The sequence below is a fragment of the Urocampus carinirostris genome, chromosome 19 (genome assembly GCF_059441175.1).
Source record: "Urocampus carinirostris isolate Australia breed hairy pipefish chromosome 19, RoL_Ucar_1.0, whole genome shotgun sequence".
Classification (NCBI taxonomy): Eukaryota; Metazoa; Chordata; class Actinopteri; order Syngnathiformes; family Syngnathidae; genus Urocampus; species Urocampus carinirostris.
Window position 1 is genome coordinate 24,420,674 of NC_142367.1, and position 26,915 is coordinate 24,447,588.

A 26,915-nucleotide genomic window follows, 5' to 3' on the forward strand; every position below is an offset into this window, starting at 1 on the left:
GACTCCTGCAGACTATTTTCTTTTGCAACAGGATCAAATCCAGAGCTTTTTGGTTTGTTTCAAAGCAGTAAACTCATTTGAATGGCAGCATTTTTGAGATGTTACGTAGAAAACAATTCAAAATGTCTCCGAGTCGTGATTGGGTCCACTCTTTAAAGTGAATCTTGGAGACAATCTTTGTGCAACGGGATCAAAACTCAGAGTTTTTATATCGTCAGCTTCTTCATCTGCTAAAGCCAAGAGCGATTATGCCCTTCGGACGGAAAGTCGATGCGCTTTGAGCCGATAAGGCCCGAGGGGTCCGCCGTATACATGAGGAGGTAACCCAACACTCGGCGGAATCGCCGAGAAAAATGGGAAAGAACGTAGAAAGGACGGAATGAAAAAAAGCTTACACATTGCACTTAGTCCCTGGATAGATTTTTGTACGTTTCGCAGCAAAAGCAGAACATTTAGGAAAAAAAACACACAGAAAGAAAGAAAATACAGTGTACACCTATGGAAGTATTGGGGACAGGTTTTAGCTTCCAATACATTACCCAATACCTTGAAACAAGACAGCTCTTTGCCCTTCCTCCATAAAAATGTGATGCCTTGAGATAAGAGCAAAAAAAAAAAACCTTTTTTTTTTTTTTTCAAGAGAATTTACGACTCAGGATTTAGAGGCCTAAAAAGTCCAGGCCTGCAGGTATTAAAGCCCTACCTTGCCCGAGCCCAACAAATTAACTAAGATTTGAGGGATCAAGTCAAAAGCAAACCGGAATTTTTATATATGGGTGTAGAAGGGCTTCTCTTTTGCTGACCACCTGTCATTGTTCTTTTTTCTTTAGCATTGTGGAGGATCTACGCGATGGCGGGGACAGAATCGATCGTGCAATCCACCACGAAGAAAAAAGAAACAAGAAGAATGATGGGTGGATAGTTAAATTTAAAAAAAAGTTTTCAATAGAGAAGACCAGCACCAACCCGAACATAATGAACGACATTTGAGGCTCGGGCTTAATTAAGATCGTACCTCTGATGCGACCGCACTGCATTAAAAAAGGATACTTTTTTTCTATAAATTAGCATTAGCGCTACCTTCACATATAGTCTTTCCAATGTTATTTTTAAGGACGGGTTTTAAGCGTAGTGATGCTATCTAGTGGTAAGTTTCTGCATCTCAAATTGTGTTTAAAAAAAAAAAAATGGTAAATTCTTTGTAATTCCCAAGACAAGGCACTTGTTTTTAAGAGTCCTAACCAAGTATTGAAATGGTTACATAACATCAATTATCTATATTAACTCATTCAGTGCCATTAGCAGCTATATACGTCATACTATTGAACTCATTGACGTCTATATTCGTTAGGGCGAGCTGCCAACGAGATCAAATAGATCAAAGCCAGCAGAGAAGCTAATCATGTGTTGTGACTCATTTCATTTGCAGAAAATAATAAAAACCTCCTCAAAAAAAAAAAACTATTTTAATGAACTCGTTTGGTTTGGGAAGAGTTAACAAAATGGCATAGTTTTTTCCCCTATTTATGAACTCACATTTAACTATGTTGATTTTTTTTTTTTAAACTTTAAACACGATTGAAGACACCCTGGAGAACTCTCGTGCCGGCGTGATGAGGGGGCCCCTATCGTGGATGCAGAGCCGGAGCTAAGGCTAAGCAGCTAGCAGAGTTTTAAGTCTTCAAAAATGTCAACTCTCTACCAAATAAGATCGACAAACTGGCTGTGCTGGTGAAAAATATCCAAGCATACAGGGAGTGCAGTTTGCTGTATTTTACGTAAACGTGGCTCGCGTCTGGCATCCCGGACGCTAACGTAGAGCTACCCAGCTTCAGCACTGTTAGGGCAGACAGAGACACAAAAGCCTGCGGGAAGCGGAGAGGAGGCGGAATCGCTATCTACGTGAACACGAGGCGGTGTAACCCTGGGCACAAAGATTTCCATCTGCCGCAGGGACGTCGCACTTTTGGCCTAGCGTGTGACGTCATCCACTCTGCTGTGGCTAAACTACAACACAGCACCCCGAGGCCATCCTGTTAATCTGTTAATAAACAACAAAAGGATACTGCTGAAAATGTGAATTTCCCTATGGGGATGAATAAAGTATCCATCTATCTAAAATCAAGAAAATCAAGGAAAAGTAACGAAATCCGTTCTGGCTGATGAAAATTGTGCTTTGATTCGAACAGGAGGGGAAAAAAATGGTTCAGAATTTTGCATTTCATGTTAATATATATATTCGCAAAATGGCAATATTTCTTCACTTCAACTGCGACATTACGATCCTGATGGAGATTTAACTAGCAAAACCAGTAGAGGTCCTGTAAATCTGCAGAAGCTAATTAAAATAAACCCTGACATTCTAAAACATTTTAATCCAAAAATAAAGTCAAAAGAATCATTTCCAGTACTAACCAGAATAAAATCAAAGCTTGGATAAATCACATTCAAACTGGCTTTATATACATATACTTCCATTTTCAAGGAGCGCTACGTTTTCACGAGGAGAGGGGCCTGCAGCTTTCCCACGTTTGTCTTTGAGGTTTACTTGGCGGATGAGATTTTTTTAAATGGAGAACCTGAACACCTACAGACCTTTTGGTCCACCTCAGGTGAAGACATTCAAAACGAGGGACATAAAAAGACAGGATGCTACCGGCGTGTCCGAGTCCAAACCTCCCTCTTGGAAAAAGTCCAACCCTTTAAACAAGTTTCCCAGTTACTTCCTCCTCCTGGTTTCATCCACGGGGTCCCGTTGCTGCTTTATAAGCCTCTCGATCTCTGCGCCCAACGTCTGGAGGCTCTCCTAGGGGGGAAAGAAAGCCCTGGGGTGATGTCCACCAAAACAAACTGCAGAGCATAGTGCCAGATCGCTTATAGCGGCTTGTTTACATGGAAAGGAAATTCCATGATTCCATTGCAATTCACCACATCCACTACACAGCATCATCTCCAAACAGAAAAGCAGCTTCAGCGACAGTCTTGTTCCACGGCAGACTGAGGAGATCATTTCTTCCTCATGCCATGAGGCTCTTTAAAGCCCACATGAAACCCCACCCCCACATTTGCATATTACCCTATTTTTATGACATACATAGCACTATTTATATACTCTATGGTAAGGCGCCCGCTTTGAGACTGGGAGGTCGGTGGTTCGCGCCCCGGCCGAGTCATTCCTAAGACTTAAAAAGTGGTCGGCGGCGCCCTCTGTTGGCTGCGGCTGCATCGGCTCGCTACAACGGGTCAGGTGCAATCGACATTTCGTTCTGTGTACATTGTTACACAGAATGACAATACAAGGAAATTATTATTATTATTATTATTATAGCAAAACATTATATTGGGTAATTTTGTATTCTATATCTTTTATTTCATTATTTTGTTTTTCAACACAAGGATACTGCTGGAAGTGTGGATTTCCCTACGGGGATGAATAAAGTATCTATCTATCTATCAATTTGTAGTAATCCACTATCTTTGGAACGGTTGTCGTTTAATCATTGCAAATACCCGACTCAATTCGAAGATACTTGATATTAGCGAGCAGCTAGCCAGCCGCTCTCTAAATCGCTGTCTTACTCGGAATGGCGAAACCCCGCTAATTGTACTTTTGTATAAGGACAGTACAGACCATTCATTCAACTGCAATTCTGTGGTTTGTTTTTGTAGATCCATAATTGTTATTTTATTACATTTGTATACTCTTAGTCTGTATTAGATAGATAGTTAGATAGATGTCTAGATAGATATATGTCTTGATAGATATACGTCTAGATAGATATACGTCTAGATAGATACACGTCTAGATAGATATAGATAGATAGATGTATAGATAGATAGATACATGTCTAGTTAGATAGATACATGTCTAGATAGATAGATAGATAGATATATGTCTAGATAGATAGATTTCTAGATAGATGTCTAGATAGATGGATAGATGTCTAGATAAATAAGATGTCTAGATAGATTTCTAGATTTCTAGATAGATGTCTAGATAGATAGATAGATGTCTAGATAAATAAGATGTCTAGATAGATGTCTAGATAGATTTCTAGATAGATGTCTAGATAGATATATAGATAGATGTCTAGATAAATAAGATGTCTAGATAGATGTCTAGATAGATTTCTAGATAGATGTCTAGATTTCTAGATAGATGTCTAGATAGATAGATAGATAGATGTCTAGATAGATGGATAGATGTCTAGATAGATAGATAGATAGATGTCTAGATAGATGGATAGATGTCTAGATAAATAAGATGTCTAGATAGATAGTTTTCTAGATAGATGTTTAGATAGATAGATAGATGTCTAGATAGCTGTCTAGATAGATATATAGATAGATAGATGTCTAGATAGATAGATACTTCATTCATCCCCGTAGCGAAATTCACACTTCCAGGAGTATCCTTGTGTTGAAAAATAAAATAATAAAATAAAAGAAATGTAATACTAAAATACCCAATATAACGTGTTAAAAAAGAGTATAGAGTACTATTTAAATAGTGCTATATAAAATACACACTGTCATAAAAATAGGGTAATAAGCAAATGTGGGGGTGGGGTTTGATGTGGGCTTTTACTCCCCCGGGTGGAGGGGTGGAGTTAAAGAGCCTCATGGCATGAGGAAAAAGCGATCTCAGTCTGTCCGTGGAACAAGACTGTGACAGCAGTCTGTCGCTGAAGCTGCTCTTCTGTTTGGAGATGATGCTGTCAAGGACATCATCAGCAAGGTTATTTTGAAGGCGCAACGCTACTTAGCGGATATTGGGCTCTCGTGGGGTGTTCTGCTCCCCATTAAACGGGGGATAACTGTAACACTACGGATCAAATCAACGGCTAAAGTAGATGTTACCTTGAGCGTAATATTCTTTAAGAGCGTGTCCTCCAGCACCGCCTGCAGCTTCCTGTTGATCTCTAGCGACAAGTCCAGCGTCAGTCCGCTGTCGGCCGGGTGAGAAGTGTAAAGGGACGCCATGATGCCGCCTCGTCGGCTCAGGTGGGCCTTGTTGAAGTCCGACGCCTCCGATGAAAGGGCCCCCGACTCCTCCCTCAGCACGTAGCTCTGGATGATTCTAGGAAGAGAAACAGGAAGCAACACGTTTAAATGTATTTCCAAAGACAAATTCTTTTTTTAAATGAATCCCTTCGTCATCGTCTGGTCAGAGAGATGGCATTTCGTGCACGTCTGACTGAAATAGTGTAGATAGATAGAGATAGATGGATAGAGCTAGATAGAGCGATAGAGATTTAGAGAGCTATAGATAGAGACAGATAGAGATATAGAGAGCTACAGATAGATATATATATAGAGAGAGAGAAAGAGAGAGAGATATACAGATATAGATATAGATAGGAGATATAGAGAGATACAGAATTAGATAGAGAGAGAGATAGCTATAGATGGACATAGATATATAGAAATAGAGAGATAGAATAATATATATATATATATATATATATAGAAAGATAGATAGAGATAGGGAGATGGAGAGATAGAGAGAGATAGATATATATAGATAGATAGATAGATAGAGAAAAAAAATAGATGGATGATAGATAGAGAGATAGATAGATGGATAAATAGATAGATAGATAAAGATAGATATATAGATAGAGAAGGAAAGAGAAAGAGAGAGAGAGATATATAGAGAGAATTAGTGAGTTAATTTCTGAGTGAGTGAGATAGTTTGCGAGTGTGTCAATTAGTGAGTTAACACATTTGTGAATGAGTGAGTTAATTAGTAAGTGAGTGAGTGAGCTAATTTGTGAGTAAGTTCATTTGTGAGTGAGGGAGCTAGTTTGAGAGTGTCCATTAGTGAGTTAACACATTTGTGAGTGAGTGAGAGAATTAGTAATTGAGTTAATTTGTGAGTGAGGGAGCTAGTTTGCGAGTATGTCAATTAGTGAGTCAACACATTTGTGAGTGAGCGAGAGAATTAGTGAGTTAATTTGTGAGTGAGTGAGTGAGCAAGTTTGCGAGTGTGTCAATTAGCGAGTTAACACATTTGTGAGTGGGTGAGTAAATTAGTAATTGAGTGAGTGAGCTAATTTGTGAATAAGGGAGGGAGCTAGTTTGTAAGTGAGCTTATTTGTGAGTAAGTTCATTTGTGAGTGAGGGAGCTAGTTTGAGAGTGTCCATTAGTGAGTTAACACATTTGTGAGTGAGTTAGAGAATTAGTAATTGAGTTAATTTGTGAGTGAGGGAGCTGGTTTGAGAGTGTCCATTAGTGAGTTAACACATTTGTGAGTGAGTTAGAGAATTAGTAATTGAGTTAATTTGTGAGTGAGGGAGCTGGTTTGTGAGTGTGTCAATTAGTGAGTTAACACATTTGTGAGTGAGTGAGAGAATTAGTAACTGAGTTAATTTGTGAATGAGTGAGTGATCTAGTTTGCGAGTGTGTCAATTAGTGAGTTAACACATTTGTGAGTGAGCTATTTGTAAGTGAGTTAATTTGTGAGTGAGGGAGCTTGTCTGTGAGTGTGTCAATTAGAGAGTTAACACATTTGTGAGTGAGTTAATTAGTAAGTGAGTGAGCTCATTTGTGAGTGAGCAAGCTCATTTGTGAGCGAGTAAATTTGTAAGTGAAAAATCAAGGAATTTGTACTTCTTTTGCACAGTAGAATCCCTACCCATCTTACTGCTACGCTGTGTTCTCAGCACTGGTCTTGACACAGCGCCGTGTTAGCATATTACACACAGGGGGCTTAAACATTACATTTTGATTTAGACCGTCTTCGCCAAGGTTCCCTCGAGGGGAAGGAAAGTCAAATTTGTAATCGACGCTTGAAAAAGAGCATCGCTCTCCCGCAACTGGCAATTTTACAAAGCTATTTTTAGCCTTCCGACCGTGGGATCTGCCCTGAATGGTGAATTAGGCGGATCCCGAATGGCGACGGGCGAACATTTGCTGAGAGCGATCTGATAGAGCGCCTCGGCGGACTCTTTCTCAAAGAGCCTTTGCTTAATCAATGCTTTTTCACTCAATGGCTCGCTTCATTAAGGCCAAAATGGATTTCGGGAAAGTTAATTAGAGGAGAGGGGGCGCTATATCCAGAGCGGGACACAATCTTGGCAGCGCTCCATTCGAGCCGACGTCCTTTGGGCGCTTTGTGTTTTTCTGACGCGGCGGACGGAAAACATGAATCGCCGCCTGCCAATTCATTCATGCCCCCCCCCCCCCTGCGGCGGCGCCATAAATAGCCTTTAATGAATTGCGGCACGCGGTCCTCGGCGTAGGTAAGAATTTGTAAGTGTGTTCGGGGAGGGCTTGTCGTTCATGCCTCTCGGCAGATGTTGTCCTTCAAGGTCAATGGGAGAGATGATGAGAAGACAATTGATGTGGAACGCATCGCGAGAGACTTGTTTTATATACTCTGATCATTTATTGATAACCCTAGTTCATTAGTGCTGTGAAAACTATCGTGTTAATGCAAATGAATTTTGGCCACTGGAAGCTAGGTTGGAAAGACTACAGGTTCCCTAAGGACGAAGGCACTTGGTACTTGTTTTAAAGGTGGGGTGGGTCGTATGAGGCGTCTTTAAAAAGTTGAAAGTAGAATATTTTGTCAATTCACATCCAATGTGAAGTGATCACATGATTAGGGTCACCGTGGCGATCGCGGTCGTGCATGAAAACAATAGGCGCGCCACGTGTGTTCGACTTTGCCGATCGCCTGCCCACTCGTTGTGTGAAATGCCGATACGATTCGAAAAACATTCGGAATGGAGAGTTGAGTTATGAAAACTGGATGGATCGATTGGCTAAACCAAAATCACCTGCGTGTACTGTCGGTGTGAACCGAGTTATCAACGAAGTACGTCCCGCCTGAAACATCATTTGATGTGCAAACATACGGCAAATGCCAATTCTCCACTACCTCTTCTTTAAAACCAGACGACACTGGATGGCTTTCGATGCAAGCATAGGGATACCCAAACTAAGAACCAACTGTTCACCCTTAGAAACGTTTGTTGATTGTTTTGTATTATTGTAGAGAGCAGGGTAGAAATGTAGAGAGAGAGAGAGAAATGTAGGGAGGTAGAGAGAGAGATGTAGGGAGGTAGAGAGATAGAGAGGTAGACAGCAGGGTAGAAATGTAGACAGAGAGAGAGAGAGAGAAATGTAGGGAGGTAGAGAGATAGAGAGGTAGAGAGCAGGGTAGAAATGTGTAGACAGAGAGAGAGGTGTAGAGAGCAGGGTAGAAATGTATAGAGAGAGGTAGAGAGAGAGAAGGATGTAGGGAGGTAGAGAGAGAGGTAGAGAGATAGAGAGCAGAGAGAGAGAGAGAGAGAGAGATGCAGAGAGCAGGGTAGAAATGTATAGAGAGAGAGAGATGTAGGTAGGTCTAGAGAGAGGTAGAGAGAGAGATGTAGGGAGATAGAGAGAGAGAAATAGAGAGAGTTAGAGAGAGATGCAGAGAGCAGGGTAGACATGTATAGAGAGAGAGAGGTAGAGAGAGAGGTACAGAGATAGAGAAATAGAGAGAGAGAGTTAGAGAGGTAGAGCGAGAGAGAGAAAGGTAGAGAGAGAATGAGAAAGAGAAAGAGAGAGAGAAAAAGAGATAGATGCATAAAGACAGAGACCCGTAGAGAAAGAGGGAGAGAAATGTGGGGTAAAAAGAAAAAGATTGATACAGTACAGGTACCTGTATTTGTTAAACAAATTGCTTGAGCCCGTAAATAGGGTTTGAACTTTGGTTCCAGAACATAATCATTCGTAATATAATGCATCAAAGCAAGTGGACCGTTTGAGAACCGGCTCTCTTTGATGAGTTGAGCCGAAAAAGCTGGTTCTCTAAAAAGAGACTGACTTTTCACTACACAACTCGAGATGGGCGAGCAGACGAAAACTCAAACCGCGAGACCAAAACAACAATGGCAGATCTGCCTGACGAAAAGTTTGGAGTGCGGTAAATCCTTGTTTAAAAAAAAAGTAATTGGGTAATAATGACAATTTTGTGTCAAAAAAGTTGTGTCCCTGGGACGCATGTTGATTTGACACGATGCGTCCCCAGCAAAAATGATGCGTCAAGGACGCAGGGACGCGGGCAAACCAGAACACTGGTATAACATGAATGAAAAAAAGAAAAACCACTTCACAGATTTCGCCAATCACAGTTTCTTTTTGCGCTTCCACTCACTTGGTCTTTTTCCGGATTTCGTCCACCAGCTGTTTGATGTGATCCTCCATGAATTCAATTTTCTCTTGCTTGCGGGCCAGCGCCTTCTGCAGCCGGACGATGCGCTCCACCAGCAGGGCCTTGTCCACCTCCGGGAAGCTGTCCGTCACCGAAGAAGACAAGCTCTCCGGCGAGCGCATCTCCACTCCCGGCCCGTGACGTGCGTTTAAGGAGCCTGATGGGAAAAAAAGTGCCATCGGAGGAGTCAGCGATGAAAATGGCAAGGGCGAGATTTCTCGAGTGCCAAACGACGGCCGAAGACTTTAACCCGTTAAGGACGAAGGCACTTCTATTTTCTCAATTAACATCCCATGTTTCCTGTGAAGTGATCGCATGATTTTTTGAAGACAATTGGAAGAGGAGTAAAATCGTATTCACATGTCTTCTGAGAAGGGCCGACAGTGAATGACTCCATGGTGGAAATGCGCCACGCTGCTCCGAAAGCGAGGGGTTTAAAAAAAAAAAAGTACGAATGCCCTCTCGTCCAAAACGGCTTAATGAGATGAAAGACTCTGGACAAACCGGCTGAAGCACCTGAGGAACTCGATCGGCTTCCCATGCTGCCGCCGTCCCGGTCGCAGCCGCCATTCTCAGCTTGCTCCAGTCGCTTTCGGGCTACAACAGAAAAGAAAAGGAAGGAAAAAATAAATGCCTTATTTGGTTGTAATTAATGTTCCCTCTAGCTGCGCGCGTGCAAAATCGCGCACTGCCCGCACATTCTCAGCGCACAAGAAAATCTAGCCAGCGCACAAAAATCAGGGTTCTAAATTGCTAATTCAGAAGCGAATTAAGTCAAAGTTACAGTGCATGAAGGTAAAAATAGACGGGTTCCCCTGACGCTGTGTTCTAAATGCGGTATTTTGAAGTCAATGTCAAAGTAGAACGAAGTTGAGTAAAGTCAGAAGAGTTTTTCGAGAACCGGCTTCTTCGGCTCAGCTGACTATAGAAAACCAGCTCTTTCGGGTCCCAAACGGCTCTTCAGGTTGTTTTTGCTTCTTTCATCCCTACACGACCAAATATGATGTAAGATTGTGCACAAAATGACTTAAGGGAAGGGGGGAAATAGAACAAAAAAGAAAAAAAATACCAAAATGAAAAAGTAGTTAAAAGCTGAGAAAAAAAGAAACAAAACGAAGAGAAAAAAGAAGGAAAAATTCAGAAAAAAGCCAGAAAAAAAGAAAAGAAAGAAACAAAGGAAAAAAGTAAATAAAAAAACAAAAAGGAAAAAGTAACAGCTACCGTATTTTCCGCACTATAAGGCGCACATAAAAGTCTTATTTTTTTTCAAAAGCTGACCATGCGCCTTATAACACAGTGCGCCTTATATATGGCTCAATATTAAATTCGCAAGGTCTCGCAACTACGAGAAACAGCCGCCGACTCCATTTTTCGCGCTGTGCATACTGGGAAATATTAAACGATTGGTAGTTGCCGGGGCTCGTGTTGTATTTGTTTACTAAGTGGCAAAATGGCTACCCCATTAAACTGCTTAATTCATATTCAACAAATACAGTATTTGTCTGAATCCAGGGTTATGACTGGTGAAGATGTAAAGCACAATTTACCTTAAACAAACGCAGAATTATTCAGAATGTCACGTTTGAGAGCGAGAGAGAGCGAGAGAGAGCGAGAGCGAGAGAGCGAGAGCGAGAGAGCGAGAGAGCGAGAGAGCGAGAGCGAGAGCGAGAGAGAGATTCTCTTTCATACGTGCATTTGTATAAAAAAATGGCTCCTGTTAAGAGACACGCGTACAACGCCGAGTTTTAACTCAAGGCAATCAGTCACGCAGCACGACACAGCAATAGAGCGGCAGCGAGAGAGTTAAACTTAAATGAATCGATGGTACGGAAGTGGAGAAAGGATGAAGATAAGCTCCGCCAAGTAAGGAAAACTCAACAAAGTTTCCGTGGCAATAAAGCAAGATGGCCAGAGTTAGAGGAGACTTGAACAGTGGGTTGTTCAACAAAGAGTGGCAAGCAGAAGTGTCAGTACGATAACTATACGTATGAAGGCAACAGCGCTGGCACAGGACAACAACACCGGACGTGGACACAGCAGAAGAAGAATTCGAGGGATTAGTCGATGAGGAGCTTATAGAGTGATCTTTGTTTTTCTTTTGTGTGTTTACGTTTTACATTTTACAGTTATTATGTTATTGCTTTATTGTTATTGTTTTGCACTCGTTGTTTTTGCACATTACGAGTGTCACTTTATTGCGATTGCACTAACGTTTCATTTAAAATAACAGTATCAGACGTTTTTTTCTTTGCGTGTTGACTAAATGGACAAAAAATAAAATGATATGTCGATGTTGTTCAAAGATGTTGTGTCACGAAAATGCTTTACCTCAGAGAAAATAATAAAACGGCTGTTTATTTATTTTGGGAGTGAATGGAGTTGTGGAAAGCTTGTTTGTTAATAAAGTTTGACCTTTTTGAATGTTTTGTTGACATTCCCTTGAGCGTGGCAACATCTAGAGGTTGCATAACGTAACTACATTCTCTACTGTAGTCAAGTCGTCACATTTATTTACCGTAAATAGCCCTTAATCCCAAAAATGTCTCGAAGGACTGCACAGGATTACAATTACAAAATTGCACAATTACCTGATCTTAAACATGCTAAAGTGGGCATTTGCACGTCACACTGGGTATCTGTATATTGTATTCTTTTGGCTTTATTATTGTATTGTTCTCAGCTCAGGGATGCTGCTGGAAATGTGAATTTCCCTTAGGGGATGAATAAAGTATCTATCTATCTATCTATCTATCTATCTATCTAAACCAGCATGCACTTATAGCGCCTTATAATGGGGTGCGTCTTATGTATGGCATAAGTTTTAAAATATATCATTCATTGAAGGTGCGCCTTTTAACACGGTGCGCCATATAGTGCGGAAAATACGGTACTTCGCCTTCGGGGGAAAATCTAGTCGGCGGCTGCTTGCCTTAGTTGCAAGACTTTGCGACTTAATATTGATCCATATATAAGGCGCACTGTATTATAAGGCGCATGGTCAACTTTTGAAAAAAATAAAGTCTTTTAGGTGCGCCTTATAGTGCGGAAAATACGGTAATTCTTGTGGTAAAAGGTTGAAGTCATGAATGGCAACAGGCCTTTCCATATGTTGCTCACGTTCAGTTTTTAGTTTATTGATGAACAAGAATAGTGGAAGATAACATGCATTTCAGGTGAATTGCCCGGTCCAAATTGTCCCTAGGTGTGAATGAGCGAGCGAGTTGTCTGTCCCTGTGTGCCCTGCGATTGGCTGGCAACCCGTTCAGGGTGTCCCCTGCCCACTGCCCGATGATTGTTGGGATGGGCTCCAACGCGCTCCGCGACCCTACTGAGGATAAGCGGTGTAGCTAATGAGATGAGATAAGATGAGAAAATCCCTGCGACCCTAATGAGGATAAGCGGTACGGCTAATGAGATGAGATGAGAAGATGAGAAAATGGTCAGTTATACGATTTCCATGTATATCCATGTTGTATATTCGGACTGGTGCAAAATGACAGCTCTGATGGATATAAAACAAAATTGTTGGGCGAGTCATCGATTTTGGTGTGGCACACTGATTTACAAGGAAATTTGAAAATGGCACTCCATACCGAAAATGTTGCTGACCCCTGCTCTAAACAATGAAATGTGACTTCAGAAACAGTGAATTTCTCCAAAAGGTGAGGGACTTTTATGCCTGGAAATTTCATTTAAAAAACACTTTGGAAATAGAGTGCAACAGTAGGCCAATTTGTACTCATCAAGAGGTTCTGCTCTTTCCCGATTTACATTCTAGGCATCAATCTACGTCGGCCTGAACGCGAGCTCACGTAATTACCCTAACCTTCATGTTGCCCTATTCATAATTCATAAGACTTTTATCCACAAGCATTTTAAAATCCCGAATTGAAATTGATGCTGGGCGAATTCCTCATGACGCATCTGTGGTCCGTTTCGGTAAAACCAAGGTTGAAATGGAGTGCACGCCGTGCTCAGGAAATCTTGAGCGAGTTGTGACAAACACAGAGTAATGATCAGAAGTTGCCTTAAGGGAAGTTGAGCTACTTTTTCAGTACGTGTGCACAGCGCGTGTCCACATGATGGGAACGCTGAACTTGCCGTATGTGACTGGAGAAACAAGTAGGAGTTAACACTAATGATATTCTCTTACTTTTATAGGGGCTGACAGCAAAAGTGCGTCAGCAAAAACAAGTTTCTTGGAATTTTAAACGACTGCTTGGCTTGCGACGTGTAAAACCCCAATAAGACCAAAAATGAAAGGACCTACCGCACGACAGATAAGTGAGAACAGAAAATCCCAAATTGCAAGAACATCGTTTTACTACCAATAAAAGGCTATGACGTCAAAGATCCTTTTACCATCGTTGATATCGATGAAAATAAAGTCAAGTCATGTTTATTTGTATAGCCCTTGATCATTAAGAGTCTCAAAGGGATGCACAGACCACAGATTATTGCAAACTACAGACTATTCTGACAGCATCCCCTGATCTAAAACAAACATGAGGGCAAGGAAAAACTCAAAAACCTCAACATGAGGAAAATGAAGAAACATTGAAAAGGGACAGTCTCAAAGGGCTGCACAGACCACAGATTATTGCAAACCACAGACTATTACGACACCGTCCCCTGATCTAAAACCTGCATGAGGGCAAGGAAAAACTCAAAAACCTCAACATGAGGAACAATGACGAGCAAATTAGAATACGTCTGTTGCCTTAGCAACCACCAATGACAACAAAGGAAAAATACGACTTATCATCTCTGTGATGCAATCTTCTGGCATTATTCTCCACAATGGTGTAATATTGGGAAGACAATGAATTGAAATGATCTGCATTTATATAGCGCTTTTCAAGTCAGTGACTTCCCAAAGCGCTTTACAGTGTGCTTCACATTTCCCAATAGCGGCCTTGTATTGCAGCCATGTAAGACGCTAACCTGCTTATTGGGGGTATTAGGGGTTCAGTGTCTTACCCAAGGACACTTCGAGCCGGGATTCGAACTGGGATCCCTTGATCCCAAGACGAGCGCTCTACCTCCTGAGCTACTGCCGCCCTAAAAGTGCCCTGATGCCGTTTTTCCAGATATTTTGGGCTTACACGTCCCTCATTCGTGTCTTCGACACAATAGTAAAAATGTGCTCGTCTTCGTTCTGACTGTGGGTGTTGGTCCACAATCTTGAATGGTCACGTCATCCGAAAACATGTGACCTAAACAACTTGGAGCGGAGCTGCAAACGGCTTCTCAATTCTAATTCTATTCTCTCCCTTGCCTTTTTGATTTTTGTCCTTTTTCTCAGATCCTCAGGAAACATCAGCTTTACTTTAATCATCCCCGCACTAATACGATATAGGGAAACGTAAATATCGTCCGTACTGGGTGTATCTAAATGTATTTTTCCGACCTTGCGTGAGCTGCTTGGTCAGGTCCTTAATGTTGGCCGCCTGTTTTCTCTTCTGGGTTAGCAGCTCGTCCTTCAGTTCGTCCACCCGCGTGTTGAGTCGGCTCAGCTCGCCCTGCAGCGCCGTCCTCTCCTCCTGCAGAAGGCGAACCTCCTGCTGCCTCAGCGCCTCCTCCTGCTTGAGCCGCCGTGACTGCAAGGGTGAAATCAAGGAGTTGGAACCGAAAGGGCTGAGTGGGGAAAATAGTTCATCTAAGAGGGGATCTCATTAGATTGTGCAGGTACAGTGCTATGAAAAAGTATTTGTCCTGTTCCTGATTTCTGTTGTTTTTGCATATTTGTCACTCACAAAGAGATTATCAGATCAATTTCAATATCACACAGAGGCAACCTAAGGAAATACAAAATGCAGTTTAGGAACTTGGGTTCTGTTTATTAAGGCACAAAAAAATCAAAACATATCTGGCCCTATTATGTGAAGTACCGTATTTTCCGCACTATAAGGCGCACCGGGTTATAGGGCGCACCCCGAAAAAAATGGTTTTTAGTCCTATATTTGACATACATAAGACGCACCGGATTATAAGGCTCTACAATGGGAATGTGGACAAAACACTCAGATAGTTCAGTCCAACTTATTACCCCCGTAACATTCCCAAAGCTTGCAAAGAAGCAAATACGTGTCGAGAACACGTGCGGATGCGGTGTCCGTACGATGTCACTCAAATGCATCTTCCATATCATTCGGAAGGTTAAAGTCTTGGGATTCAAGAAATGCCAACCATTCCTTAGTTTCTATTTTCTTTTTCGCTCGCAACTTTACTGTGCATATGACAATAAACACTTGGAATTGAATTTAATTTAAAAATAGACACTCCATTCCATCCATGATCTGCACCGCTTATCACAGAAACATCAAATTCAGTCTGAAACAAAATACAGGGAAAATATATAGCCGGAGTAGCTCACCGAAGTCGGTGTGTTCAATAATAATGTGCAACCATGGTCCTCTTATATCCGTGAGTGTAGTAAATCCAGGAGAATAAAATATTTACAAATACAGAATAGTAAAAAATGCTTTCTCTATGCAGTCAACCCAACGTGTGATTCACATTCATCTTTTTCGGCCAATTGCAGGCTTTGTTTTGCCGCTTTAGCCTATGCCAGCCTGTAATTGATAAAAAAGGATCCGCCCCCTTTACCTCCGAATAACTTTAGCCAATAGTGATCGATTCAAATGATGATTGACACATTGGTTAGCCAATGAAACGCCGGTAAATGAATCCCAGCATACACCGCAGACTACTTGGCGTTCGGGGGTAAATCGATTCGGCGGCTGCTGCATTAGTTGCAAGACTTTGCGACTTAATATTGATCCATATATAAGGCGCACTGTATTATAAGGCTCATGGTCAGCTTTTGAAAAAAAAAAAAATAAAGGCTTTTAGGTGCGCCTTAGAGTGCGGAAAATACGGTAATTGTCCCCGGATCTATTAGCAAGTTGGGCCGCGATAAGAGAAATCAAATGTTTACAATAATTGGTAATGAGGAATTTTGTCGCACTCATTGCACAATTGTTATGAGTCTTTGACTTGGCCACTCCACAACCTTCAATTTGTTGTATTTTGAGCCATTCAGAGGTGAACTTGCTGGTGCTGCTTAACTGAGGCCAGGAGGGCCAGCACTTTTTTGGATGTTTTTCATGGCTCTTTTGTAATCCCTGGTTTTGAAGAGATTGTCGTTGGGCGTTGCCCCAAAATATACGAAAAGAGGAGATATGACAAAAAGGGAACGCGCTTTATGGCATTCAGGACACGTTCAAAGTTCCAGACATCCAACATTTGCTTTTATATTGTTCTCAAATAAAGTTCTCTGCGCACAAGAAAATCTAGCCAGCGCACAAAAATCAGGGCTCAAAATTACCATTTAAGAAGCGACTTAAGTCAAAGTTACAGTGCATAAAGGTAAAAATACACGGGTTCCCCTGACGTTGTGTCCTAAATGCGGTATTTTGAAGTCAATGTCGAACGAAGTTGAAAAGTAAAGTTAGTAGAGTTTGTCGAGAACCGGCTTCTTCGGCTCGGCTCACTAAAAGGAACCGGCTCTTTCGGGTCTTAAAGGCTCTCCAGGTTGTTTTTGCTTCTTTAATCCTAACATGACCAAATATTATGTACAATTATGCACACAATGACTTAAAGGAAGGGGGGAATAGAACAAAAAAACAAAAAAATACCAAAATGAAAAAGTAGTGAAAAGCTGGGGGAAAAAAGAAACAAAAGTAAGAGGAAAAAAAGAAGGAAAAATTTAGAAAAAAGACAGAAAAAAAAGAAAAGAAAGAAATGTAGGAAAAAAAGTAAATGGAGAACAAAAAGAAAAAAGTAACAGCTCGGAAAAAATAAACACAATGAGACTTTTTTTTAAAGGAATTTTTAAAAAAGTAGAAAAAAAAAAAAAAAAAGTTTGTGTTGCATTCAAATAATTTCCAATTGTATCAAGTGAATCTTGTTGCCAACATTGTACTTCCACTAAAAAATGTGACTAAGTACATTTCTGTATCTTGCAACCGACTCAATAAGCCCCCAAAAATGTTAATATGATGCGACAAAATATATCAGGGAAAAAAAAGAAATGGATATCTTGTGAAAGAATTATAAGAACAAACGACGTTTGTAGGCCGTACAACCTTTGCAATAGCACATGAGTCAATTCATTCAAAAGAGAAAAATCATTTTGCATTGCCGGAAACTCAGCAAAATGTCAAGTTTTGGACATGTTTGATAATGACTTAGTTGCCACACTTGGGATTATGGTTGCGCACTGTTGTTTCAAGCGTTGCTCACCAACTTTGTGTGAACGCTCAGCCCCTGGAAAATTACAGGGAACATTGGCCACCGCATTTGTATTTCCTTGGGTTTTCACCGTGTGATATTAAAATTGGTTAGATGATCTGAAACCTCTGGGAGTGATAAATATGCAAAACAAACTCACAAAAACATAGACGGGGGTAAATACTTTTTCTCGGCACTGGACGAAAACCAAGGTAAGTGTCTTCGGTGATTTCCACCTCAAAGGTTTAGCAGTAAACAACCCTATTCTTATCCGGTGCACCCGCTCCGATGTTTCCTCCGCTAATTGAACAAACACAATGTACCTACCTTGTCATCCAAGGCGCTGCAGGTCTCCTCCTGCTTGGCTTGCAGTTCGGCAAAGCGGCCGCCGAGTTGATCCAGCTGGGCCTGCAGACCGTTGCTCTCGGACTGCAACTGTGCGTTTTTGCTGCTGAGCTTCTCGGTGAAGCCGAGCAGCTCGGCCTCGCGTTCCCGGCTCCCCCGCACGTCCCGGTGCAGGTCGGCCATCTGGACGTTCAAAGAGTCCACCTCCTCGCATCGGGAATGGAGCTCTTGCTGGTCCCTGCCAATGTGTCACGTTCAAACAGTCAGCGGGAGAGATGGATGCTCTGAATTGGATGAATCGGTTACTCCAACGGGCCAAACCAGTGCATGGTATGGCTTAGAATTAAGAACATTCGAGTATTATTTTTTGGTACAATCAAGTACCGTAAATTCCGGACTATAAGCCGTTACTTTTTTCCCAAACTTTCAACCCTGCGGCTTATTCAGTGATGCGGCCGATTCATGTCATTTTTCTAACGGCCGCCGGCGGCGCTCGAGTACAAAGGGTAAGATTTAGACCGCTGGAATATATGCGTCCCTGTGTGACCTGCTACTATCTGGCAACCAGTTCAGGGTGTCCCCTCTCCACTCCCCGGAGATGGCTGTTATGGGCTCCAGATTGCAGTTTAGGAAATGTTAAAACCTTAAACCCCCTACAATGGGTTTCTTAATATAGTTTGTCTGTGTCTCACCAAGTCTTTAAATAGTTCTAAGGTTTGTGTTTCTACTCATTATGGTAACCTAAATAGGGCCGTTTTCAGGATTTTCACTATTATTTTGGGGACCAATTTTTCTTGTTAGGGCATTGTTGTTGTCCTAATGTGGGAAAACCTTTTTGGGTTAAAAACAGTTCTAAAGTTGGGGTCTGACTTGGACTTTGTTAGGCAATTGCTTTTTAAGGGGTTTGGAAATGCATTATTTCAATTGAAAGTGTTTACTAGTGTAAGGTATATTACATTTAGTTATTTGTAATTTTCTCAGTTACTTACGTTACAAATGGCTCTGATGGAATATACTATTACATATTATACTATATAATATGCTTTCATACTGTTTTTTATTCTCTGTTCTCTATTTTTCTACTCTTTTATATGATTCTGTTTAAAAACACGCATACTTTCAGTCTTTATTTTGAAGGGTACAGTAAACCCATCATGGTATGTTTTTACAACTGCTTGACTTCTTCTAATAAAAAGAATCGCCTCACAGGGCCACGAGGAGAAGGAGGAGTCATTCAGAGGAGTGGGTCCGTTTTTCTCCCCGCGGTAACTAGAGGCCTCCTGGAAATATCAAATCTGCGTCTTCCTTGACTCTTATATCAGCCAGAGATTAATATCCCAAATTAATCTGACAACTAGGAAAGAAAATAAGTGTGCTTACGGATATTTTGGGAATTCTTTTTTTACCAATCAATTCCTTCAGTGCCATAACATATATGTTTTCAGAAGCACTGTACCAGAGTGCCAAAATGTAAAAATATGTTATACAGTATGATAAATCACCATTAGATGGCAGATGTGGCTTTAAACAGATCTTGTCCACACACCAAGGAACCCCCACTTCCTCAAGCTGCTTTCTCTATCCAGCGATTGAGTGTGGTTTTGCCCTCGAGTGGCCGAAATCATGTTATTATGTCACTGGAAATATTGAGCGCTGAAAAAGTTATTTCAAAGTTCATGCATCTTTCATGCATAAACTCAGCGTTCTTGTAATAAAATGTTATTTTGCAAACAAATACCCATTTGACAGGCAGACCCCAGTATGTGAAACAGGGGGGCTGTACATCGGACACTGTGGTTAGCAGCACAGGATCTCCGCAGGGGACCGTGCTCTCTCCGTTCCTATTCACTCTATATACATCGGACTTTAAGTACAACTCTGAGTCCTGCCATGTGCAAAAGTTTGCCGACGACACTGCGATCGTGGGATGTATCAGAAATGGGCAGGAGGAGGAGTACAGGAAATTGATTCAGGACTTTGTCTGATGGAGCGACGCAAACCACCTGCACCTGAACACCACCAAGACCAGGGAGATGGTGGTGGATTTCAGGAGAACCAGAACTCACCCGGTTCCTGTTACCATCAAAGGAGAATGTGTAGAATTTGTCCAGACCTACAAATACCTGGGTGTGCAGCTGGACAACAAACTGGACTGCCAACACAGAAGCTCTATGTAGGAAAGGGCAAAGCCGACTTTACTTCCTCAGAAGGCTGGCCTCCTTCAAAATCTGCAAGAAGCTCCTGAAAATATTCTATGAGACAGTTGTGGCAAGCGCCCTCTTCTATGCGACAGCGTGTTGGGGACGCAGCGTCAAGAAGAAGGATGCCTCTCGTCTCAAAAAACTGGCTAGGAAAACGAGCTCTGTTGTGGGCAAAGAGCTGTACAGCCTAACAACAGTAGCTGAGAGACGGGCACTGGAAAAGCTGCGGTCAATCATGGACAATCCATCGCATCCACTACAAAGCATTATCTCCAGACAGAAGAGCAGTTTCAGCGACAGACTGCTGTCACTTTCTTGTACTACGGACAGGCTGAAGAGATCTTTTCTTCCTCATGCCATGAGGCTCTTTAACTTTACCCGGCAGAGTAAAAGCTCACAGTAAACCACACCACCTACATTGCATATTACCGAATCTTATTGCAATATGTATTCTGTGTAGCACTATTTAGTTATTCTATATAACACGCTAGAGTGGGCATTTGCACGTCACACTGGGTATTTGTATATTGTATTCTTTTTGCTTTATTATTGTATTGTTCTCAGCTCAGGGATGCGGCTGGATTTCCCTTCGGGGATGAATAATGTATCTATCTATCTCTATCTATCTATTTGGCTTATGAAAAGTATTGTTTAGAAATCGGAGGTACCTTCCATTTGAGAAAAACGCATTGAATGAGTTCAAAAAAAGTACAGTAGGCAATAACAGGCGATGATAAGTGTGACTTGTTTTTAGTTTAAGCAGATACCGTTGGTTTTGCTCCTCCAGCGCTGCCATCTTGCTTAGCTCGTCCTTCTGCCGCCCGATCTCGGCCTTCTGCCTGTTGATGATTTGACGGTACTTGCTCAGTTCGTCCTCCCATCTCGGCCGTTCGTCCTCCAGACATTTCACCTGCAAAGCGCGGCAGGATGCTTTAGAGGAGGTGCAGCCGAGGTGGCGGCGTTACACCGCGACACAAACCTTGGTCCGTAGTGTGTCCAGCTCATCCATGCTCTCCTTGTAGCTTCTCTTCAGGTCGTCCAGCTCTTTGGCTTTCACACGATGCAACTACAGCAGCAAATGCGTCAGGCTTATTGACTCGGTCAAGAATGTATGTGTAAAACTTGATCCTAATCTGCCGTTTTAGTGAAGAAAATTACTAGAATAGCTTTTTTTCCACCTTTGAAATATTGCAAATGTTCGCCCAATGCTGTAGAGATCAGATCTTGAGATTAGAATTCATGCCTTCATTACCTTGTTTTAAATACTCTAATGCATTGCTCTCTGGTCTCCCGTTGTCTATTATCAAAGGTTTGCAGCTGTTTCAAAATGTGGCATAGAGATTTTTGCTGAGGACGAATAAGTTTGATCATGTCACTCCAATTTGAGCTAACTTGCACTAGCTCCCTTACATTTTGGGATGAGACTTCCAGGTTTTGTTACAAAACAACCAAAAGTTTGCATGGACTTGGCACCTCTTATCTCTCTGATTTGATTTTCCCCTATGTTCCTGCTTGAAGCCTACATTCAGAAAATACTGGTCTAATTGTGACTCAAAGAGCCAAGAAGAAATCTGCAGGCTCGAGGTCATTCTTGATTCTGGCCAATGTGCTGTGGAATGCTTGCCCCCTGAGATAAGATCTGCAACCTCAGTGAAATTGTTTAAATCTAGATTGAAGACACACTTATATTCTATTGTTTATGATTGATGCTGAACTTATTCTTTTTTACCCTATCCTTTCTGGCTACCTGGTTGGTAGCGGAACAAGGTAGAAGGAAGAACTGGGATGAGTCAGCGGACCAGCCCCTGGGCCGAAAGCATGGCATCATCTACACTGGCAGGCGGGACTTCTTTAACAATTTGACATATATCGTTGATGTTGACTATGTTTTGTGTATTGACACACTGTGGTAAATATGGTGAAATGACATCTGGTGCTCCGCAGGGTTCAGTACTTGGCCCCCTTCTTTTCAGCATTTACATGCTTCCATGAGGTGATATTATTCGCAAGTATAATATCAGTTTATCAATATTATCATACCCGTATGATGCGGCAGGGGTAAACCAGTGAAAACTGTCGGGCCCTGCTGTTGAACAAAAGAGTGTGTTGTGTCACCCTGACCCAAGTGACATGGCTGCTTTCTGGTTTCCCATTTCATCTGGAGGGACGAAAGCATGACCAGCTTAGGTGCCGAGGTACCTAGTTTGTCTGGGTGTTTGGGCAATTGGGTTGGCCACGGTCCCAAAAATTTTGTCTGTGTTTTTTGCTTTTTTCCCCCTTTATTTTCTTTGTTATTGTATGTGTTTGTCTTGCTGTCGGTCACCCCTCTTGAGGGATATGACCAAGGTAGATAGGTAAATAGATAATATCAGTTTCCTTTGCTACGCAGATGACACTCAACTATATTTTCCGATGGAGGATGGTGCAATTGTGGTTTTTGCAGTTCTGAGAGACATATTGTGGTAAAGGGCTATACAAATAAGAGTGACTTGACAAGCTTTGCATCGGTTTACCATCGGTTTTATTTTACACCTGCTCGTATGAAATGTTTTTTGTGGCGTGCTTATCAGAAACATAAAAGACGCGTAATGATGTTTTGTCTCGTTCTTTAAACATTATCAGGACTGGTTAGTCAACTTTTCCAAGATGCTATTAGAGGACCTTCGTATCCACAACAGCCTGTCGCTAAATGAGACGGAGGAAAATGCATTTCCTATTTGCTCCGTTAATTCACAGCTTGCTTATTTCAATGCTAATGGGGTTTTGTTTTGTACAATTTATGGCTCTCCCTTGTGGATAGAACACAACAATAAAGGAAGCCGTTCAGGTTTTCGGACGACTTGTTCATTAAGGAGAGGTCATATTTTTCAAAAGGGAGGCATTAGAAAGTCAAATAAAAGCAGCATTGCCTTTATAGAAGGCAAAATAGCAAGATCTTTAAATTGAAATGTTGCCTTCTAACTTCAAACATCAGCAGCGTTAAGTGCTTTCTATTTATGCATTTCAATTTAAGGCTTTCGGGGCTAAATGAGCGAGGCGACGGGAAACAGGAAGTGGGTGATGTCTTCTGGGTTTGCTGTCCAAATGCTCTTCTTCATATTGATTATTTCTAGGCCATTTATTTTTAAAGTGTCCTTCTTCTGAGAACGGCTGATAAAGGGGATGGGGGCGGGAGTAAAAAAGCAGGCCATTGTGTTTGGATCAAGTCCATGCTTGTGCACATGCATATCAATTCTTCCTTGCAAAGGCAATTAAAACTCTTTAAATACTTCAAGACGGGCATCAAACAACCCGATGTGAATCAGATGTTAGTTTCAGTTGAATAGAAAAGTGTAACAAGGCATTTATGAACCAAATTGGTCTCACTTCTATTTGGTCCGTTTGCTCCTGTTTGTGTTTCGCGAGTTCTCCTTTGGTCTCCCTCAATTTAGCGTCCAACTCGTTAGATTTAATCTCTTCAGACTCCTGTGGAAGAAAACAAACAACAAAAAACGTTCAGGCGGGTTTTTTTTTCTCTAATCTCGCTGCCTCAGAGCCACTATAATTCAGATGAAAGCGGCTCCATACCACCACCTCAAGGAGATTGGAAAATTACAGAAAATGATTCCCTGTATTTACATATTAATGCCGGTGACAAGGATTGAAAAATAAACAGGGTTGGGTAGGGTTACTTTAACTGGATTACTTTCAATGACTTTTGGATGACTCCAATACCAAATATGCTAATAAAAGACAAAAGAAACTAAATATGAATAAAAAGACTCAATTTTGTGCAGGCTTGGGGAGTAACATAATACACGGAACGGCAAAAAATGATGTTGGCAAGCTGTTTGGATTGATTTTCATTTTGTTTCTGTCGCATTTTATGTTCGTTTTGCCGGAGATCAAAGAGATCAAAGCCAGGAGAGAAAGCTTACCACGTGTTGTGAGTCATCATTTGATTCATATTTCGTTTTTTTTGTCTTTTATTAGCACACTTGCTATTGGAGTAATCCAAAAGTAATTGAAAGTAATCAAGTTAAAGTAACCCTACCCAAACCCTGAAAATAAAACACCCTAAAAAGTCCCAAAATATTTTGATAAAAATATAAAATAGTGTAATCAACTAATTAAATGTATTATTTCAGAGTTACTTTAGATGAAGGAGTAGTTATTTTACACACCAGTTATATTAAGATACATTTCTCAATTACATCAGGCCCCTTGAGGACAGCCATTACGCTAATGTGGCACTCAGTAAAAATTAGTTTGACACCCCTGATTTAAATAATTTCCTTATGTTATATCTAGTTAGAATTATTGAATCACTCCAAATAGTCATACCCTTTTTGTCCAATTGCAATTAGTTATACAAGTTAATAGGAAAAAACGCATACAATTCTGTTGACATTGGCAAAGATGTCAAAAATTAAAATAAAAACTATAATAAATAATGAATCGAGACTTTGTTATATCCATTTTTGTCAATTTATTTCCACATTTATTTGTTTCTGTATTTATTTTTACTTTTAATCATATTTAATGTAATCTTTATATATTTTCAGTCATACCATTCGTTGTATTTCATTTTAATTACTTTTTTTACATAAATGAAAAACGGTGTCAGACCTGGTATGTCCTGATCATGTCTTGACAGTTCTTCCGGATCTGCTCAGTCTCCTCTTTGGCTTGCGTCAGTTTGGATGTGATGTCTCTTAGCTTGTCTTTTGTCTCCTGCGCTAAGAAGAAAGAAGGGAACATGACTCGTGAATGGAGGAACGGGCCCTGCCAAACATAAACTTGCATTTGATTTCAGGATGAGAAAAGGTGAACATTGCAAATACATTGGTTCAGCAACCCATCCATCCATTATCTGCACCGCTTGTCGTCAGTAGGGTCGTGGGGGTACTGGAGCCCATCCCAGCAATCTTCGGGCTGTGGGAATGGGACACCCTGAACTGGTTGCTAGCCAGTCGCAGGGCACACAGAGACAGACAACTCACTCGCTCATTCACACCTAGGGACAATTTGGACCGGCCGATTAACTCAACATGCAGGTTTTTTGGAACGTGGGAGGAAACCGGAGTGCCCGGAGGAAACAAACACAAGCACGGGGAGAACATGCAAACTCCGCACAGGAGGTTCGATCTCATGACCTCAGAACTGTGCCGCACACGCGCTAACCACTGCGCCGCCGTGCTGCCCGGTTCAGAAACCATTATTGTAAAATATGCTGTGGGTCTCAACCTGTGAATGCATTTAATGTTATGGTCAGGGTTAGGTAGGGTTACTTTAACTGGATTACTTTAAATTACTTTTGGATTACTCCAATACCAGCTATGCTAATAAAACACAAAAGAAACTAAATAGGAATAAAATTACTAAATTTTGTGCAGGCTTGGGGAGTAACGGAATACATGGAACGGCAAAAATGATGTTGGAAAGCTGTTTGGATTGATTTTCATTTTGTTTCTGTCGCATTTTATGTTAGTTTTGCCAGAGATCAAAGCCAGGAGAGAAAGCTTACCACGTGTTGTGAGTCATTTTATTCATTTTTGGTTTCTTTTGTCTATTATTAGCATATTTGGTATTGGAGTAATCCAAAAGTAATTGAAAGTACCGGTAATCCAGTTAAAGTAACCCTACCCAACCCTGGTTATGATGCATTATCAATTGAGTGTGTTAGGCTGTAAAGGGTGTACAATAAGACAGACAAAATGAAGCCGATATTGCCTGAAGCGAATTAAAATCAAACTGCTTTTATTTTTTCAAAGAGTCATTATCACAAAACAGCGCCGAGCTAAATCTAGCGTTCGCCGCGGGCGCAATACCGGTTAATCTTTATCCAATTTCCTTGTCAATCACCTCCAAAATAAGCCAAAACTCATTATGTTTTTGTCAGGCAATGTAAAATAACCTGTTGTCTCTTTTGAACAAAGTGGCTGAATTTAAATGAAGGCAATCAACGATAATTTTCCCCGTCCTAAAAAGCAAAAACATGAAGGTCATTTCAATGCAATTAACTTCACGAATGCGTATAATTCGTGATTGCTATTCCAGGGTAGATTTCATTAGCATGAATGCAAATATTCAGCTGGTGATAAACATCTACACAAGAGAGGTTGATGTTTTGTCGTTCAAGTATCCATAATTTAGTCGATTAAAATGAATTAGTGATGTGAAAATGTAGAAGGAAAAATACATTGACAGACATTGAGCTTTGAGAAACATGATTCATGCACGGATTGCACAAAATTCTGAGCCAAAAAATGTGTTAATGAAGTCATGAAGGAGAATAAAGCGTCTTGTTACACCTTATGAAATGACGACTACTGTAAAATCCGGACTATAGAGCGCACCTGAATATAGGCCGCACCCACCACATTTCGGGAGGAAAACCGATTTTGTACATACACAAGCCGCACCAGTGTATTAGCCGCATGCGCCCACATTGAAAATACGCAATATAAACATGAAATTAACCCATACCCAGTCCAAAAAAAGACAGCTGGCAAAATGAAGGGAAAATGTTAACGGTACTAGAGATTTAATGCAAACCTGAAGTCCAAGTGCCCGTTGAAAGTAATCCAAGGAAAAAAGTATATATTTCCAAAGGTAAGGGTGGGAAAAATATATATCCACTATTGTCGGCCGCGTCCACAAACACGTCTCACCTTTACTCCACTTCCCGTCAGCCCGCGTTTGCCCCGCCCCTTCTTTCTCATTTGCTCGTTCAAAACATATCAGAATAAGTTTCTAAAATAAATACATTAAAAAAATATACAGTTGCAAATACATGTTACACATATTTACAAAGAGAGACGGTACTCCGAGATAGTTTTCAAAGCTTTAATAATAATATTATAACTTTCATCCCAAACCGTGCCTGTGAAGGGTAGCAAAACGCTACTAGAAACACGCTCGCAACACAGTTAACAGCTCTGTTAAA

General features: G+C 41.1%; 1 protein-coding gene across 2 annotated transcripts in view; it reads right to left on the bottom strand.

Moving 5' to 3' along the window:
* Positions 1 to 2,355: 2,355 nt before the first annotated feature.
* ccdc186 (coiled-coil domain-containing protein 186) overlaps positions 2,356 to 26,915 on the bottom strand; it is a 34,675-nt gene continuing 10,115 nt past the window's right edge. Inside the window, exons 7-16 of one of the 2 annotated variants that reach the window (XM_088323842.1) lie at positions 24,596 to 24,700; positions 23,354 to 23,452; positions 20,967 to 21,053; positions 20,755 to 20,897; positions 17,769 to 18,024; positions 14,617 to 14,806; positions 9,723 to 9,803; positions 9,150 to 9,363; positions 4,861 to 5,080; positions 2,356 to 2,806 (exon numbers count right to left, since the gene is read on the bottom strand). In XM_088323842.1, the coding sequence (XP_088179968.1) occupies positions 2,720 to 2,806; positions 4,861 to 5,080; positions 9,150 to 9,363; positions 9,723 to 9,803; positions 14,617 to 14,806; positions 17,769 to 18,024; positions 20,755 to 20,897; positions 20,967 to 21,053; positions 23,354 to 23,452; positions 24,596 to 24,700 (1,482 nt within the window). In that variant the 3' untranslated portion in view covers positions 2,356 to 2,719. Of the gene's footprint in view, positions 2,807 to 4,860; positions 5,081 to 9,149; positions 9,364 to 9,710; positions 9,804 to 14,616; positions 14,807 to 17,768; positions 18,025 to 20,754; positions 20,898 to 20,966; positions 21,054 to 23,353; positions 23,453 to 24,595; positions 24,701 to 26,915 lie in introns of both variants that reach the window. The other variant, XM_088323841.1, reaches the window with a different exon arrangement.